The following is a 19,697-nucleotide window of genomic DNA, read 5'->3' as shown; positions in this document are numbered from 1 at the left end:
TTTTTACTTCATAGTACGCCTATGAAACATACAAAATCATGCGATTTTCCAGCGAAATATGCATTTGGAAAACTGTTGTCCGAATGCCTATTATGGACCCTCCCGGGGTCCATTTGATTCCCATGTAATCCGGCTCGCTGCAGACGTGCCTATTATGGACCCACCTGAAAATGTGTATTATGGACCCTCTTGTTTGGTTTCAATTACAAAACTGTTGCAATATCTGTATTTATGCGTCTCAAATCAAATATTTTATCTGAAACTGTTAACTAACTATGCAAGCGAACTTCCCCCGGTGGATTTTTATAGGAATAAGGTTGCTTTGAGTGTTAATTTTATGTTTTTATGTAGAGGGTCCATAATACGCTAAGGGTCCATAACCGGCATCGACTCCCTATGTTTCATATGTATTCCAGTCGGCTCGAAAATAATTGAATGTAGAGCTGATAGAATCGAGAATCGCTCCATAGGAATTTGAAATGTAACAGGCACATGGTCATAATCAAAATCAGCGTGAGTAACCAGTTAACTACAAAGCTGACTAGAGTCGGTTAAAACCAAATCAATCGTAGAAGGGTTTAAAAAAGAGGAAAAACATGTAGGGCTATCAGGGTATTGAATTGAAAAATATCCTGAAGAGCACTCATCAAATAAAACTCTGTCGTTGAAATTGCTTTGCGAATAATTCATTGAGCAAAATTCGGCATTAAAATCAGTAATAACAAAAAAAATCACTTATTGCGACTCACTTTCCGCAAGTCAGTTTGAAGTAAATTATCTTGCTGCTCGGTGCATTGAAAAGTCAGTTACGCAGCTATAGAAGTATATTTACCAAGCTGTATTGACGGATTCCATGTCAAATCGGTCAGACACAGAACTTGACCATCTTCAATTTGGATTAAATTTTGCACATATTTTTGGTATGGTAGAATAAGTGTTTTCCATAGAAAAATTGATCATTTTGACTCAAGTGTAACTTTTGAAAATGGCCTACAAATTATTGCATGCAACTTATTTGAAAAATTCTAACTCCGAAACTGTTGATTTTAGAGAAAAATGTTCTATGAAGAAGTTGTAGTGAACCGTTTGGACTATAAGAAAAAAATATACACTGAAAAAACATTTCATTTATTTTCATAGAAAAACAAAAATAAAACTTGAATTTTAAATTACACAAAAACCCCATTTTTGATACTTTTTAAATTTTCACCATAGAATCTTGATAGTAAAAAGATGTTTGGGACATAGTTTCATGATGGAAATTTTTAATAAAAAAGTTTTTCTAAGAACAACTTTCAAACTTTTATTTTAATATTCAAACAATATTTTTTGCATTAAACTCGATATAATTCGAAATTGGCTACATCTAGAGAAATTATTCATATGATCATTATGGCTTAGAACCATTTTAAGATGCTTACTGTATCATCAGAACGTATTTATTTTGATAAAAAATCAAAATTTTGAAAATCGACCAAAAGTTGTTCTTAGAAAAACTTTTTTATTAAAAATTTCTCCATCATGAAACTTTGTCCTAAACATCTCTTTACTATCAAGATTCTACGGTGAAAATTTAAAAAATATTAAAAATGGAGTATTTCTGTAATTCAAAATTTAAGCTTTATTTCTGAATTTTCTATGAAAATAAATAAAATATTTTTTCAGTGTATATTTTTTTCTTATAGTCCAAACGATTCACTACAACTTCTCCATAGAACATTTTTCTCTAAAATCAAAAGTTTCGGAGTTAGAATTTTTCAAATAAGTTGCATGCAAAAATTTATAGGCCATTTTCAAAAGATACACTTGAGTCAAAAAGATCATTTTTTCTATGGAAAACACTTATTCTACCATACCAAAACCATGTGCAAAATTTGATCCAAATCAAAGACTATCGAGTACGATTTTTATTTTTTTCGACTCATTCTGGATGGAATTCGTCTGTTTCAACAGAAACACCCAAAATTTCAAAAACATTGAATAAACTTTGATAAACAAAAATGTTTAGGTCCCTTTTGAGTTGTATTCCAGAATTCAAATAAGTTTTAGTAAAAACTGCTATATGTATGTTATTAGCTGTTAGAAAAAAAAAAGCTCACCCTCTTAACCATTTAAGAACGAGCATCCAAATTTAAAATAATTAAAAAGTATTTGAATCCATTAGAGAAACATAATCCGATAACAATTTTATTAGTAAATTATACACCGACTTGGACTGCTTCAGCCATTGTGGTGGTTTTGAACATTGTTTCAACCTTTTGATTTAATTGTTCTGATAAAAAAATCATAGGGAGAAATTTTACTATAAGTAGGTGCATTTTCAGATGATTTTTTGTTCGGATTACCCGTTAACGAAGAAACAAAACAGGAGTTGCCTGCGGTGGCAGGGATTTTTCCAAATGATTTGAAACTATTCGAACGGTTATCCGTAGGAAGACAATTTGAAGGGGAGGAACTGAAACTGCCTGCTATATCGGCATATGAGTTTCCTTATCTATACGAATTAAAAACATTCGAACGGCTACCCCACGGAAGAAAATTAGCTTTTGAGTGATGATGATAAAAATTTACCTGATGGGTATGGTTCTTAAGCAAGAGATCGTTAACTGAAAAATGATCATTGTTGGAGATTCCGCTTGAGGAATTCCGGAAACGAAAACCGTTACCGCTCATCTGCCTAGTATGAGCCTCGACGTTTCCTTTACAATAAGGGCAATCCAAAAAGTTATACTTATGGTTGCCAACGCATTTTGGGCATACAAACTTTTCAATATCTTCCTTCATAGGATAGGCATCCTTAGTGTGAGAAGATCCTCCGCAAATCATGCATTTAGCATCCATGTGGCAATGTTTAGTACCATGACCCCACTTTTGGCACCGACAGCATTGAATGGGGTTCTGGAAATTTCCTCCAGGTTTCTGAAAATGTTCTTATGAAACACGGACATCGAAAGTAAGTCTTGCTTTTTCTAAAGCTTAAATATTATTCAGAGCACTAAAAAATATTCTTGAGAACGCCCTTTCCGAAGAATGCCAGATTGGGTTCTCTTTTTCATAATGATTACTTAGACTGAGGAAAATCCAAGTAAATCATTTATTCTTTTTTTGATCTCTGCTGGTGAATTATAGTTACTTGAGAGTCCATTCAAGGCGACTTTGAACATACGTTCAGATTTGACGTCACAAGTAAAAAACAAGTGCTCCTTCTTTTCGAGATGTTTAAGAAGAAGTTCGCGATCTTCAAAGGTTTTCGGCAATACGCGACAGTCTCCTTTCTTTGCGATTTGGAAGGAAACCTTTATTTCCCCTAATGGAGTTCAAGATCCTGCCTAAATCCTCCAAATTCAAAACAACTGACCACGATAGGCGGCACTCTTTGTTTTCTCACTTGAATCAAAGAGCCTGGGCTAGAGGTTGTCGTTTTGATGTTCGAAAAATTTGTCTAAAGCATCCAAATGATTACTCATATCGATGCAATTATCAACATTAACCATTGCTTCTTCCAAGCGCGCATTGCGCAGAAACGTCCTTTCTTCCATTTTTGCTACATTTAGTGACAGTTATAAAACCCACTTTTTTGGAAGGAAGTTGTGAATTCAGAGATTCACCCTTCCTCTTGTTTTTGGTTGCAACCATTTTCAGTGAATTAACGAAAGAAGAAGTGACCTTCTAAAAGGGTTTCTCGCAAGACGGTGTCCAAGAATGGTAACCACCGCTAGCTTTCGCTAATGGGTCCAACGAAAAATCGCACGAGCCAAACAAAGATCGAAAAGGGATAAATACACTCTTAAAAATAATGAAAATTACTGTGGACTTAATTCATACTACGACTGAATGGCACATGATTTAAATGATAAAAAGACACGAAAATGTGTGCTTGAAGATTTATTGACCGCAAAATGTAATTTTACACGTTAAAGAACACGAAAACGATGTCACCCTGATCGGCATTTCCCGAATCGGATGCTATGGTATTTGAAATGCGAAACAAATTTACGTAATTCGACTCGCTTCTTTTATCTGATCTGAATTCGATCAACAAGCAGAGATTTCCAAACAATTGAAACGCCGGTAAGGATAATGATGGATGTGAGTTAATAACTGCTCTCATGGCTGCTACTATCAACTACCAGTTTATGACAGTGACCTTGATACGAGTAATACATCAAAGTACCGGTTTATTCGCCGGACGGCACGATAAGCTTATGATTGTACTTCACCTTCAGTGCATTATTTTATTTACTGTTCCACGCCTTAGCCCTTCTACTTGAACGCATGCGTGAGTATGACCTCTGACCATATCATGACGATGACGACAACCACGCCGAACCGACGCCGCATCAACCTGATTCCCTTTTAGATGAACTTCACAGCTTTAAGGTGAAACATCATAGAGAATTTTACTTCTACATTGTACTGAAGTAGTATAGGCACAAATCTCACGAAGGAAGTAACAGTCAGTAGTAATAGATCAAATTTGTTGACTCACTATTTATTGAGGCACTAACTTTGAAACTGCGAGTAGGGTCACAAATCGGCCATCTTCGAACTCTGAGACGTTTGCTCTTAATCGGTTCGCGCCAGATGCATGACTGCGATCTTGTGTGCGGCCATCAGCAATTATTTTCTAGAACTACTGCAGTAAACGATGCAGTTGAGAGATTAATCGATTCAATGATGACATTAAGGAAAAGCAGGATCACGGCTATTGCGGTGCCCTACGGCCGAGAGATAAGCTATTATTTATTTTCTTCGTGAGCAGACATCGTAGTAACGAGTTCCTGGTGTGGCATTTCATTGCCATTTCTCATGTTAATGCGAACGCGACAGGTATTCTCGGAGCAGAAATGGCAAAAGAATGCTTCGTGTTTTCCATTTCGTTGAACTTTGTGACAAGCCATTTAAAGCTCTCATCTGAGAAGATGCAACTCAGTGGTGTGTTTTTATCAAAAGTCGAACAAAACAGCAACCATATCGATCGAAAACGATACTTTACTGACTTTAGATCATCAAAGTAATCTTCATAGAAATAAATTAAAAATTTAATCTTTTTAATTAGTTTGGAATAGAAACTACAAGCACATATGCAGGTTCATTTTTCTAAAAGTATTTTAACTAAAATTTTAGCATCCTCACTGGGACAGAGCCTGCATCTCAACTGTGTTCAATAAGCGCTTCCACAGATATAAACTGATAGCTTACCGTTCTCGCATTCTTATATCGTGTGGCAGGTACGATGATATTCTATGCCCAGAGGAGTCAATGAAATTTCCGTTACGAAAAGATCCTGAACCGACCGGGAATCGAACCCAGACATCTTCAGCATGGCTTTGCTTTGTAGCCGCGGACTCTAACTACTTGGCTAAGGAAGGCAAAGGGCTTTTTGAGAGTAAATTGGTTTAGATTGGTTTCTTTAAAGTAAGTAAGATGTATTGTAGTAAGTGAATTTGAAACCAGAAATTTTGTGGAGGCATCATTCAATAGTAGAGGAAGAGCACCAATTTTCGACCCATTCATATGATTTTGGCCTTTGTATGAAAATCCTAAAATTGAAACAGAATACTTTTAGGTCGAAAATTAGTGCTTTTCTCTTAAAACTTTGGAAAATGTTAACCTACATTTTCAGAACTTCACAATTTTTGAAGTTTGGTCCGGTCATGCGCCACTGTGAGCTGCTTCACTGAAACGGGTAAAAATTCTCCGTCTAGTCGCATTAAGATATCTTGGGGCATCGTGTTGAACAACTACCGGAAGGTCGTTCGAAGAAATTTATGCTCGCTGTCGGTGTAAAGTTTTCTTTTTATCGAAGTCACACTACACCACACGCCGCTCTACGATCGTTGGCTGTTTGTTCGGAAGATGCAAAATTATCCATTGCATTGGAGAACTGACTTTTATGGCAGCTGCGAAAATTAGTGGGTATGGTCGAGAGATGCCGGTCGGAATCTTTTCCATTTATTGCCTTCTGAGCTCAGTGTCCGATTGGTCATGGTTGTAACTCTTGGGGGTCTCTACGTATCCACATTACAATAAACTTGCCGCCACAAGTGCGCATAAACTTGCCCGAAGGTCAATATTCCACTATTTAAGGGCTGTAGGCGCAAGGTTTTTTTTCTCTTATTTACGACATAAGCGAGTCTCACATGTAAAGATCACGGTCAACGAATAAAAACGCTACATTAATTATGCCGGTGTACTGAGCACTTGATAGATTGTTCTTGATCATAGTACGAATAGAAGGAAGACGGATTCAATTGTTGGCACATTTGATTAACTTCGGCAGGTTTTTTGAAAACTACTAAAAACATTATTATAATCCAAAATATGTTCAAAATTAATATCCTTCATTTTCAAGCAGTACACTTCAGTCTTCCAAGTACCTAAACAGTTTGATATTGGCGTAAAAAAAGTTCAAATTCCGAAGTGAAGTGTTTTTCAAGCTTTACCCGTCATTGTAAATGCAACTTACTGCCATGTCTCAGACAATTTGGTCAAATAAAATCCGAAGTGAATCATGGAAATTCCTAAGTAGTTCTTTACCTTATCCTCTCTGTAATTGTGACTCTAAATTTTAGATAAGGAAGTAATATCGATCACGAATTAATTGATTTCCATACATAGTTATTGTCTTTTTTGTAATTCTAGCGACTTGAATCGCTGTACACAATCATAAAGTATAGGAACCTCTAGAGAAACAAAAAATCTTCAAGAATCTTGGTGTTCTCAAAGAGTTCTCTGGGGCTCGCCTTTTAATTTTAAAGAGTTTCCTGTGGGAAATCTTACAGGGAATAAGACAGAAGCTTTTCCATAGAATCTTCAAGAAAGTATTCCAGTGATTTCTTTAGGATTCTTCAGGATGATTCTCCATGAACGCCTTTATTTTAAATTGAATTACATCTGTAATTAACCCAGAAAATCGTTTAAAATTTTGGATGGTTCGACCATGGTAAGGAGAACCTGGTCCAATTCGGACCCTGTTCTAATTCGAACCATCAAGCATTTCTCAATGTGTGTACCGTTTTTCTACCCTCCTTCCGACCTAGAACTAACACAATAAATTTGACGCCTTTCAGTTATTTTGTTTTATTTTTATATTAGTTTGTTGTTTTGAAGTGCTCTGCTGTACTATCTGGTAGCATTTCTTCCAAGATTCTGTAATTCAATAATGGAATCCACAAAGCCTTAGCTTTCATCTGACCATATGGTTTGTATATGCCTATACACTGTTTGTGCTCAACTATTTCGAACATCACAAAATGTTGGTCAAATCCAGACCTTTTGATATGGTTCAATACGGACCTCTTTATTTTCAACGTGTACTTAGTCTATTGCAAGAGCTCTACCTCGTGAAAGTAACTAAGAAATACAGTAGATCATCAAAAACAAAGGAATCAATAAATCGGCTACTTGAAAAGTATCAATACCATAGCCAAGCTACATCCAAAATAGTTTGACAATACGATATATAAAAACGTGAGTGCTGGGAACAATACAGTCAACTTTCCCTTACCCGATGTGTTTTTGTTCCCTAGCTCGATAGAATGCGCAATCACTTCAATATAGCGTACTTGGACCTCTATATCTAAGTCCATACTTCTCCAACTTTATGTCCTGAGAATCGATGCTGTCTGTCCCAGTGTCCCATACAATTTCACCTATTGAACCCGATATTTGCATGCAAAGTTTCAATGTGTTTAAAGCTATCACAAGACTCTCTGAGAGAAAAGTGTACGCGCTGAATCAGGCTTTCACGAAAATTTAAAACTTTTCATGCAGTTTATCATGGTGAAAAGATATGGCCAAAAAACTGTTACTAGGTCCGAATTGGACCAGGTTCCTCTGTAATTATCCAATCGTACCTGATTTTTTCAGGATTATATGTATGATTCCTTCAAAGAATCTCTTAAATTATTATACCCTAGATTCATCTAAAAATCCTTTTCAAAATTAAATGGTCCAAACGCAAAGGGGTGTTAGTGACATTTTGGTCGATTTTGAGTTAATAATACCGACTCAAAGTTTTCCAATGGTATTTTCAGATGTTACTTTCGTCTATCATAAAAAATTACATTTTTATAGGTTGCCATACAGTTTGTGTGAAATGAAAAATTATTGAAAAAAATGTTAACTAATTTTCTCAGAAGCAGATTTCCATCAGGCATGCCTTTTACATAACAATCACAATCGGAAAATGTCAACCCTTTTCTTATCTGGTTTCCCTAACACAGATATCATTTATATATAGCTATCCGAGCAGGAACGAATAGCTCGCACCTACAGTCAGTGCCGAAGTTAGTGTTTTCCCATACAAAATATCTTAGTTTGGGGCTCTATAGGTCAGCTTCTGCTAGTTCGAGTTGGCTGAAATTGTGATGACGAACTACGAATAATCTGAAAATCTGTGTAAGGTGAACTTGTTCTATTTCAATAATTTTTCGAAGAGTTGCTGAGGGCTGTCCAATGACAAAAGTAAGACAGTATTCATTTCATTTTTCCATTTAATTCCGAAATTGAAAGTTGTGGGTTTTGGATTGTTCTGCAAATTTGCGTAGTTTCTGAAAATTTACAAACGAACATCCTCAACTTATCGTTTTTTGAATTAAATGAAAAAAATCTTGGTTACCTACTTACTTTTGTCTTTAAGCAACCCACTGAAATTCTTTGAACAACTAATGTTGCAAATTCACTGCAGGTAAATTTCGGGTTATTGGTCTTTGGTATTCGAAATTTCAGCCAATTCGGACAAGCAGACGCTGAAATATATTGGAGTCCCAAACTTGAACATTTTGTATGGAAAACGGCGTTTGGTTCCCAACTTTTGTCACTGAATGTATCTGTGCATGTCATATTTTGGATTCATACCATCTACGGAGGTTCCACTGTATTATGATGAGCATATTTTATTACAATATAATTTTATTTAAGGTCGTTATCCAGCGAAACAAAAAACGGCAACTGATTGAGTCGCTATCGATTCTGAAAGCCGAAGCCAACCGAATGCATACCGAATGATTGTTTACATTCTGATTTTGTTGGAGTGGCATTCGGGTTTGAGTGCTGATGAGCGTTCACTGAATGGCAATCCACACCACGGAATGACTCAGTGAGTGGAAATCCGCTCAGTCAGTTCAATGCATTCGGTGAATGGATGCTAAATGCGTTCACTCGTGCCTCACAGATATAAGTGTATTTGTATTCACTTCTCTTCGTGTTCCTTCCGATTCTCGCTTTTACACAATCGTTTTCGACGCTTTCATGTTACACTCCACTCAGTACGGTTCAGCTATCACTGAATGTTCGGTAGCAGCAGATTTTTTGCTATTTTTTATCGGCGGCGTTCGGGTGAGTGAGTGAATTTTCCCATGCTTGCTCACTGGAACAAACCCTGCTTAGTGTTCAATGAGCATCTCCACAGCTTTCTTTGCCAAAGTTTGCCATTTTCGCAATCGTGTATCGTGTGACAGGTATGATGAACAGGGTTCTGAATTTTCGTATCAATGATGCAAAATCTACGATTTTTCGCACGTAAGGAGAATGCTTTTTTCGCTTCCTCGCGTGAACATCTTTTATCGCTCACACTAATGTCGTTTTCGTTTTTAGGAACTGGGTCGGTGATCAACACATAAACAAACAAACGTCATGCAAATTGTAGTTCGGTCGAACCTGAATCGGGTTGGGGTTGAAACTGTGATTCAGAACGGGTTGCGCCAGTTCCAACCTGGGTTCAAAAACGAATTCGACATAATTTTCCCTGGAGCTACGATGGAGGATAACCGAAAATCACTCCACTCTGTGGATAATGTGTTTTTCACTTCATCATATTTTCGCTCATCAACTGCTCCCGAGAATTATCACTATGTGGATAAACAAAACCTAGTGCCGGCGACGGGATTCGAACCTAAAACATTGCTAAAACAACCGCGATGCGTGCACGCTATCCATGCTACCACACCAACTTGACGAAAGAAGTGGTTAATTTGGTGCATAAAAGCAACTGCTGCTTATGGCGATGAATACAGGAAAAATTCTCCATGAATCGGAGAAATAGAAAACAAACTTCTCACAGCTGTGGAAATGTGCAATTATCTATTTTCGCTTTGTTTTGTGGACGAATACACCGTGTCCAGTATATTCTCATACAAATTCGAGATAACATTACTTTGCGCTTGTTTAACTGACATCATTGGTGATAATATTTTTTGAAAGTGGTTATAATACTGATTCACTACAGGAAATATTTTGGAAATATTTTAATTATAAACTTATTTTATCAACTTAAGAATTTACGAAAAATATTTCCAGCGGCACGCTCATAGGCAGAGCCCAATTTCAATCTGCAGTTATCGCACATATATTTATCAAATTTTATCAATATCTATCTATTCAAAACGCAATATGATTAACTTAAAGTTTCTGAAACTTTTTTGTGAATGCTCTGATTTTCACTTTGTTAACCAGACCAATATGAACAAAAATTTATTTTAAGTGCAAAACACGACTTCAATGAACATTTCATAACTTATCATAGCAATTATTTTTTCTTATTCATAAAACAAGCTATTCTACGTTAGTATAATACTACCAGACTACAATGAAATACTACAACATTGGATTATCCTACATTCAGTAAAGTTATACCAAAGAAAAGAAAAAGTGTATGAGAATATATTGGACACGGTGTAAAATCGCAAGGCAGCTGATCGCTGAAAATTGCTGTGAGGGATAAATCCATTATCGTGAGAGTGAGTGAGAATTCGGAAGCCTGATGATGATACATTATACCCGGGGAAGTCAAGGATATTTCCATTACGAAGAAATGTTGGATCGACCGGGAATCGAACCCAGACATCTCCAGCATGACTCTGTTTTGTAGCCGTGGACTCTTATCACTCGGCTAAGGAAGGCTTAGTCTGTTATATTCCTTTTGAATATATTTTTTTGTTTATTTTTAACAATTGTATGATTAAATTTGTTAGGGCCCAGATAGCCGTAGCGGTAAACGCGCAGCTATTCAGCAAGACCAAGCTGAGGGTCGTGGGTTCGAATCCCACCGGTCGAGGATCTTTTCGGGTTGGAAATTTTCTCGACTTCCCAGGGCATAGAGTATATTCGTACCTGCCACACGATATACGCATGCAAAAATGGTCATTGGCATAGTAAGCTCTCAGTTAATAACTGTGAAAGTGCTCATAAGAACACTAAGCTGAGAAGCAGGCTCTGTCCCAGTAGGGACGTAACGCCAGAAAGAAGAAGAAGAAGATGATTAAATTTGTTGAATTATCATGCATTAATTTTTTTTAGCTCTCCTGTTATTCTAGGCGTATGGTCGTTTGATTTTTTTTTTTGCATCCAGCTCATTTAAGCAGCATGAGTTTTTGATTAACAAAGCTAAATATATTTTATTGAATGCATTTGATCACCATTCTTCCTCATTTTTATAGGAGGATAAGGAAATGTTATGATCATCCAGGGCCGTATTGACGGAGGCATCCGGGCGCCATAGTTCAGGGGCTCCCACAAAATACGACTAAAGTAATTCTTATTGAACATTTAAGAACTATTAGAAACCGATGAAATGGTGCCAACTCTTTGAATCACATCGGAAGATCTGAAAATTTTTAATTTCCCAATTTTAGATTTGTGCTCAATCCTTTGGAATGCAATTTAAATGATTTTCAGGCTTTTCTGTAGTGTGCTCTATTGTTTTGCATCTAAGAGTTTCAGGTTTTGTTTATTCCTGAGAGTTTCTTTGATACTGTTTTATATAATTTTAAACATGAATGAACTTATTTGAACATTTTGAATTTTAAAGTACAAACACGTCGAAAGTTAGGAAATCTAACATTATTTTGATAAATTTAAAATAATTTATTTTGAATTACAATTGAGGGGCGCAAAGTAAGCGAATGTTTCAAGTCGGTCGATTGTTAGTTAGGTATACTGCAATATTGTACTGTTTACAAGCTCTCCAACAGTATTTTCATTGCCTTATCCGTTTAAAAAAAAATCATAATTAGTAGAAGATTAGCTTGTTCCTTTTTGCTCTCAAACAACTTGTACGGAATAAAATATTGCTGAAAAACTTCAAAACAAGTTTTCTCAAAAATAGGTTTTGTCAATTCCAGCCATTGATCTCAAATTGCGCTTACGAGTGGTTTAAAGCAGTTCAAATCCAGCTTATGGTAATTACAACCTTATCCAAAACATTAAGCCTAAAAATCATAAGGGAAATTTCCAATGAGAACATACTGTAGCATAAAAATTGTTTTGTATGAAAAGGCCCACACAAAACTCTGGCTTCGGGACACCCCTACATTTGTTAATACAGCCTTGTTCATCATTTAATAATTGACTTAGTGTAAGTGGTTGAAAATGGACTTTTTACGACATGAGTCAAATTTAAATAGCTTATTCCATATCAAAACATACATTTTTTGTATTCTAATATTGATATTTTATACCAATCGCTTGCATTGTTACCGTTTTGATTCATATTACCGACACTTAAGGACTCAGGGAAATATAACCCAGCATAGAGCATACAAAATAAATCATTCTGTATGATTCTTTAGCGCTATCGAGCGTCGGAAGCCCTTTACTTTCGAACGGTGGGTGAAGAATACGCTTCCGCAACTTCAATAGTTTTAAATAAATCAAAATGTGTGGCCTTTTCATGATTCTTATTCCGGACGCTTCCTCACTTTTGCCTCATATTCCGGACACTTTGAATCGAATTCCGGACAGCTCATGATAATCATTAATGAAACAGTCAAATCATCAATCGAAATTGTTAAACCACCAAAGAGACATCTAAGGTAGTTGGGCATTATAAATATTCAAGATATTTATGGAAAAAGTTTACTAAAACGAGCCATGAAATTGAGAACTTTTGAACAGCAAAAATTGAAACATGTTTCCCATACAAAGTAGAGTGTCCGGAATTTAAAGCTGTCCGTAATATGAATCAAAACGGTATATCTTTTTGTTTGCATATGTCGTCACCATAAGACACGAAATTCTATTTAGTTATTAAAGTGTGTACGCCATGAAAAGCTTCATGAAGAAGTAAGGTACTGAGACGGGGTTAGTAGTCTAATGGCTATCGCTCCTGCTTCCCAAACAGGAGATTATGGGTTCAATGCCAGGCCCGTGCTTTTCATATGTTTGTAACAATCTTCATAATGGCTATCCTTCTCTATCGCTCTGCGTCATCCTTGATAATGACATCAAACATCATTAGTTCTGTATTTCACTAGAATTGAACAAATCGATCTGACCGCTTACTACAGGGTTATCTATGCAGCCGAAAACCTCATCTATAGCTAACAAATACTCCTACTTCCCAAGTAACTGCGGGATAAGCAAGAGATATTTTCCAGTTTGCTAGTAACAACTGCTATCTAATTACCATTCCATCCTGGATTCCTTGGATGGACTTAAGCACGTTTCCGGCGTCAATAAATCAATCAAATTTTGAAAGTAGTGTGATTATACCTTGAAACTGGTAAACAAACTAAAACCTAGTCAGGGTAAGTACCATAATCGGATTGTTTTTTTTAAATCGTTTATGAAGAAGTAAAGTATAAATTGTCGACCTATAAGAGTTCAATGGCATTTTTCGAATTATCATGAAATGTTGGCGAAAATCGTTAGATGGGTCGAAAACTAGTAATGAACTAGTGATCTAACCAGAGTCGTATTTACGGGGCAAAAAGACAAAATTATTGAATATTCAAAAAAATTTGGAAACCGATGAAATGGTACCAGCTTTTTGAATCACATCGAAAGTTTTGAAAATTTAAGATTTCCTATTATAATTGACTTCAAATCTAAATGATTTGGGGCTTTCTGTAGTGTTTAGTATATTTGTCCTATTGTTTTGTATCTGAAAACTTTTTTTTTTCTTAGAGTTCTGTTTGATACTTTTTTTTATATAAATCTAAAAATGGATGAAAATGAAAAAAAATAATGTTCGATCTCTGCGGTTAACATAATTCTTAAATTTTAAAGTAAAAAATACGTCGAAAAGCAAGTAAATCCAACATTCATTTTAAGTTGCTTAGCTTAGCTTAGCTTAGCTTAGACTGACTACACATATCAATGGTTGCTATTCCGTGATTGACCGAAGTCAGTGAAAATGCACAAAGAATCAACTAGAAGTTCGGCTGGGATTGACCATAATCTTCTTCAGTGTGCATAATTCAGTGCCTTTATTTATACAAGGTCAATAACGGCGCCGGCCACGTCCTTGCAGTCAGGTGGGATTGAGGGAAGGAATGCTAGTGTGTAACCTTTGCTATTTGGAGACCGTGTTTGCCTCTGCATCTCCACAAAGGTTACTGGGAGGGATGTTTGTTAATGGGGAGGATCGTTGGGTCAAAGGATTCACTTTGATAAGTGATTAGACCATGATAAATAGTTATTTGTCAAATATAAATATGCTTTTATGAAAATATAAAATTTTCATTTGATATTAACAATTTCTATGTAGAGGAAAATTATGCCGACACTTGAGGTGACGAACCATTCAAAGTTTGTTGAACAAATACCTAAATGTAACATTCCTACAGCTGTCAGGTCGAAAGCATGTGATATTATATTTTACTTATTTGAAAAGAAACAAAAACTCGATTGTCTGGAACATCATAGAACACTCTTATTCTTATGCCGACACTTACAGTGGCGGACCATCCAAAGTTTGTTGAATAAAGTGAACCTTTCGCAAGTCTACACTTGTAGTGTCGAACCATTCAAAGTTTTTTTTAATTACAAAAATAAAGATAAAAAAAATAGGTGTTTTGAAAACAAAAAAATGTTAAACATAAATACTTCATGAATTAGAGTTTATGTCGGCACTCACAGTGACGAACCATTCATAGTTTGTTGAAAATTCATATTTACGTCCTACCGTTGCATCGGTTAAATGTGCATTCATACATATTTTATAGATTAAAAATAGTAACATGAGACGAGCTCACCAATTGATCCAACAATCCACTTTCAGCTTAACTCGTTTGCTCGGCTATATAAAAGCACTCAGAGAAAATAGGCGCACGACTCGAGAGGGAAAACAGCTGACGACTGCTCGGGCTTTCTTGACGCACTGCCAAGGTCGAAGATCAAACAGAACTCCCAACATTCATTTTAAGTTGCATTGAATAACAATTAAGGGGCCAATAGTAAGTGAAAGTGACTTTTTGTTCGAATTTGAGTTATGTGTACTGTTTTCAAATATTAAACAGTATTTTAAATTATTTGTACAGTTGTTTCCGTCTGAAAAATATCATAATTTATGGATCATTGGCTCCTTTTCATACTCTCATATTATTTGTACGAAATAATCTTTTCTTGGAAAATTTTAAACTAGTTAATCTAATTCGTAGGTTTTGTCACTAACACAAATTGATCTCAACTTGCGCTTATGAGAGGTTTAAAACAGTTCACGTCTAACTTCTAATAATTAGAATATTTTCCAAAACACTGAGGTAGGTACCGTGAAGCGGAGTGAATAGAAAAAGTGGGGCGAATTAAAGCAAGGCGACCTACAGTATGGAACGGGCCATCGTAGGATGAATAGAAACATACTACATATTCAAGAATCTCTAAATGATATAATTTTTAATTTTTATATCAATTGGGGACATTGGGGTCTCAGCAAAGGAAGACGCGACCCATATTTGAGATTAATAAAATTGGTTTCTATCCACACGGTTCAAACATTGTAGGGAGACTATCTATTCGCCCAATTTTACGATAACACGGGATACAGTTTTATTTTCTCTATCTTTTTTCTCATTCTAACAATTATCATCAGAACTTTGCAGAAGCAAATCTTAAGTTTTATTAAACCCATGAAGCTGAAAATTTAACGGCTTGTGCACAATAATATAGAATTATTATGATACATTTACATATCGATATCCGGAGTGGTACTTGAGATTCAAATGGATATGGTGACATATAAATTATAAAGGAAATTATCAATGGAAACATACTATAGCATCAAAATTGTTTTCTGGGGAATAGGCCGCACAAGACTCTGGTCCCGGGGCCCCCACATTTGTAAATCCGGCCCTGGTTCTAGCTCCAACAAAAACAATGGTATACATAACAATAATTAAATCATATAAAACAAAAAGACAATTTACACCGTCTTCAGCCAAAGGCTGCACAGACTGAACGATCACTAGCATTAGGCAACGGACAACACATAACACCCAGTAGCCCAGTGATGAATTTTTCGTTTGACGGAAAGTTTCCACCGACCAGAGTGGGAATCGAACCCATACCCCGTAACACAATACGCATAAACGACTGACGCCGCTAAGATCGCATAGTCAACAGAAAATAAAGAAGAACAATCCAAATAACAAAATATCATTCTAGAAAACTTTACGTATGAATATGCCCAACCAATGCATCAATCGAAACAAAACCACTACTAAACCTCAATTTTTCTCTTGTTACAGGCATCGACGAAACAGTCAAAATAGTCCAATCCATGGGTGGATTCTGCAAGGGATACAAAGTGGATATTTCCAACAAGGAACAGGTGTACGCATCAGCGGATCTGATCCGCGAAGAAGTCGGCGATGTAAGTATTGGTTGTTTTATTCCAGCCACTTTTAAGTTGCTTCAACCCTGTAGATAACTGGAATAGCAAATTTAATCGGCATTCCAATAATTTTTCAGGTGCTTGAACAATGAATCAAATAGATTGAACTTCCATTTTTTAGTTTTCCTCTTTTCTTACACGAAAATTATATAAGCTCCCGTTGCAACTTGAACCAAAACGGTCCACTCTATATCAAGATGTGTGAGGTGTACTGTATCTGATTGGAGTGCAAACAAAATCACACGATGTTACGCATGATAATTACACTGCTGGAAATTAATTAATCATGCATTCGTTCAAACTTGTAATTAGATCATAGAGAATACACAAAAAGGGTTTGAAGTTGGAGAACTTGATAACTGAGGTGTTGATACCCAGTGAATATTGAGAACGCTTACTGGAAAATCAACAGATCGTTTTTGTTTGTTTATTGGTTTGCTGTAACAATAGTGGCTTAATGTCTACCTGCACGACAGTTCCTCACTATTTTTACATGATCCAATGACATATGATATAAATCAGTCAAAAATTTAACAAAAACGGTTATGTTTAAACAAATCTCTTCTTTATTCTAGTCTTGGTGATAAAAAACAAATTGTTACAATTTTCCTTTATCATTGGGTTACATTTGACGTAACCTATGAATGTAATAAAAATAATTATACTGAGTACCTTCGTTATCAAATAATTTGTTTTCCACACTCTTCTAAACAGTTCCTGGTCCTCTAAAGTCAAACACGCAATTTGATACAAGTTTGGGTTGTATCAGAGTCGTAAAACCAAACGCAAGAATTCTTTTTTTAAACCGCTTAACATCGCACATATCGTGTAAAGATAACGCCTTCTGTACGCTCACACGCTGTGCAACCGACAATTGCAAGAATTAATTACATAATTGGAAGCGGGCTTTCCAATCGATTGAACTGTGGGAAAATCACTTCTTGCGTGAGGATTATTTGCCAACATGTGTTCAGTGGTTGCGTGATGGTATGTTCTCCAGAACGGAAGTGAACACACAAGCAGCCATGTTTGCGGCTACTTTTGTAGGCCAACGATTGCAATCTATTCGGCTGTAGAAACTTTTCCGAGTTCAACCACCTTACGGTATGAATTGAAATGGATAGTGATAGTTGTCTATTTAATGAATAATTCAACTTAGCACTTTCGGTTTCATTCATTGTTCGATTAGTGTGGTATTACATTAGCAATTGGATCGTCCGCATTCAATTGAGATGAAGCAGTAGAGCATACTTAAACAACAATTGAAAATAAATGTAATCTCTCAAAGGGAAGTAATAATCCTTGTCATTTTGGCTGTTCATCAATTGTTTATACATTAGTTGCAATAGCTTATTTGAACATTTATGACACTAGAGAAATTAAAAAAATATATAAAAAGTTGAGCAAGGTGGGGCAAAACTTCGTCCTAATCAACGTTTCCATAAAAACTATGGCACTTAAAAAGAAACAGATACAATACAGTAGAACTTCAACTAACATATTTTGTTGCACAATCCCCGAGCAAAGTCGAATAACAACCGCATAACATAGTAATAACAAGATGTACAGCATGATTTCATTTTGTTATTTTTTGTTATCAATACGAATACTCTTGTTATCAACGAATTTTGAGCTGTCAGATCGAGGTTGCAACCGACGGGTGAATGACGTCAAATGTTTGTTATCATAATTCGATCTTTATAACTAAATGATAACATAATGAGTTATCAATGAGGGAAATTCACTGGATAACAAAAATTGTTATCAATGTGTTTCAAATGATAACACAATGAGTTATCTATATGATATCTTTAGTATAAACTTTTGTTATCACGTTTGTTATGTTGCCTGCTTATTCAACCAAAATGATAACAAACTATGTTATCAAATGCTTGTTATCGGATAACAAAACTTGTTATCATTTTGTTACCCAACTTTGCTCGGGGACACTGTTGAAATCGGATGTTCAGGGGTTGTTTATCGTGCCAGTAAAATAAAACAGCAATCCCCAACGGTAAACAAGTCAGAAAAATGGATTTTATCATCGCTCTCTCTTTGGGGCTCACATTTGCTGGTCTCATTTATCAAGCTTTTTACAATTCGCAAACCATTGCCGATCATGGACCGCTAAGGATGAAATGTTCATCTTTGCTTGCTTGGATCGTGCTACACAATCAAATGAGAACGAATTCTACAAAGCCTGGTCAGTGACCAGTGGTCACAGAGCTGCTTGTAAATTGTCTGATATTACGAACAAATATAAGGAAACATGACTTAAATATTTCTATAGTTTCACATTAGTTTAAGGAATATGTTTAACAAATGAATAATAAATAGGCAAATATTTTGATACAAGATTCTATTTCGTCACAGTACTTATTTTGTTTTATAATGGTGCATTTTTATTGCTCCAAATTTGATGATATAGTGTCTCATAAAAAATATAAAGTGAATCGGCTGAGAAATGATGCAGATAGTAATAAACAGTTGACCATTTTATATTAGGATAGGAGTTTGGTGCATTTTTTTCGCCCGGTATAATATTATAAATAGAAGACTACTATTTTAAGTATTCTAAATTGCAATCAACCATTAGGCAGTAATGTGTGAAATATTCACAAACTTTGAATACCGACCTGCTGCATTAACTCGTAGTGTTCTTAGATTATACGCGTCAGCCATATTAATGATAAAAGCACCAGGCGAGCTACCGGCTTAACACATTAAACTAAATAATTCCAATTCAGATCGAATGCCTCAATCCAATTCACCTTTACCGGTAGTTATACGTCAGCAAATATTATTCAATTTTCATTTCCATGCATTATTTCTTCATCAACTTTGATTACACTGGAACCGAAATTAACCTTGAAATGTACGCGGATAGAACATATTGTTCTAACCATTTTTTCTCTCTCATATCCATCTTCCACAGGTATCGCTGCTGTTCAACAACGCGGGCGTTGTCTCGGGCAGAGCACTTCTCGACACTCCCGATCACTTGATCGAGCGTTCCTTCAACGTAAATATAATTGCACACTTTTGGGTACGTATGATCGCCGTCTGCCGCAAGCGTCGTCTT

General features: G+C 35.9%; 1 protein-coding gene across 4 annotated transcripts in view; it reads left to right on the top strand.

The window, feature by feature from the left end:
* The window catches only part of LOC5573100 (short-chain dehydrogenase/reductase family 16C member 6), a 103,513-nt gene that overhangs the window by 68,607 nt on the left and 15,209 nt on the right, over nucleotides 1-19,697 (top strand). For all 4 annotated transcript variants that reach the window (XM_021846111.1, XM_021846109.1, XM_021846110.1 and 1 more), the window contains 2 exons: nucleotides 16,470-16,594; nucleotides 19,551-19,661. In XM_021846111.1, coding sequence (XP_021701803.1) covers nucleotides 16,470-16,594; nucleotides 19,551-19,661 — 236 coding nt within the window. The remainder of the gene's footprint in view (nucleotides 1-16,469; nucleotides 16,595-19,550; nucleotides 19,662-19,697) is intronic.

This window comes from Aedes aegypti, chromosome 2, assembly GCF_002204515.2.
Source record: "Aedes aegypti strain LVP_AGWG chromosome 2, AaegL5.0 Primary Assembly, whole genome shotgun sequence".
NCBI classification, from domain to species: Eukaryota; Metazoa; Arthropoda; class Insecta; order Diptera; family Culicidae; genus Aedes; species Aedes aegypti.
This window is presented reverse-complemented; position numbering and strand designations above follow the sequence as displayed.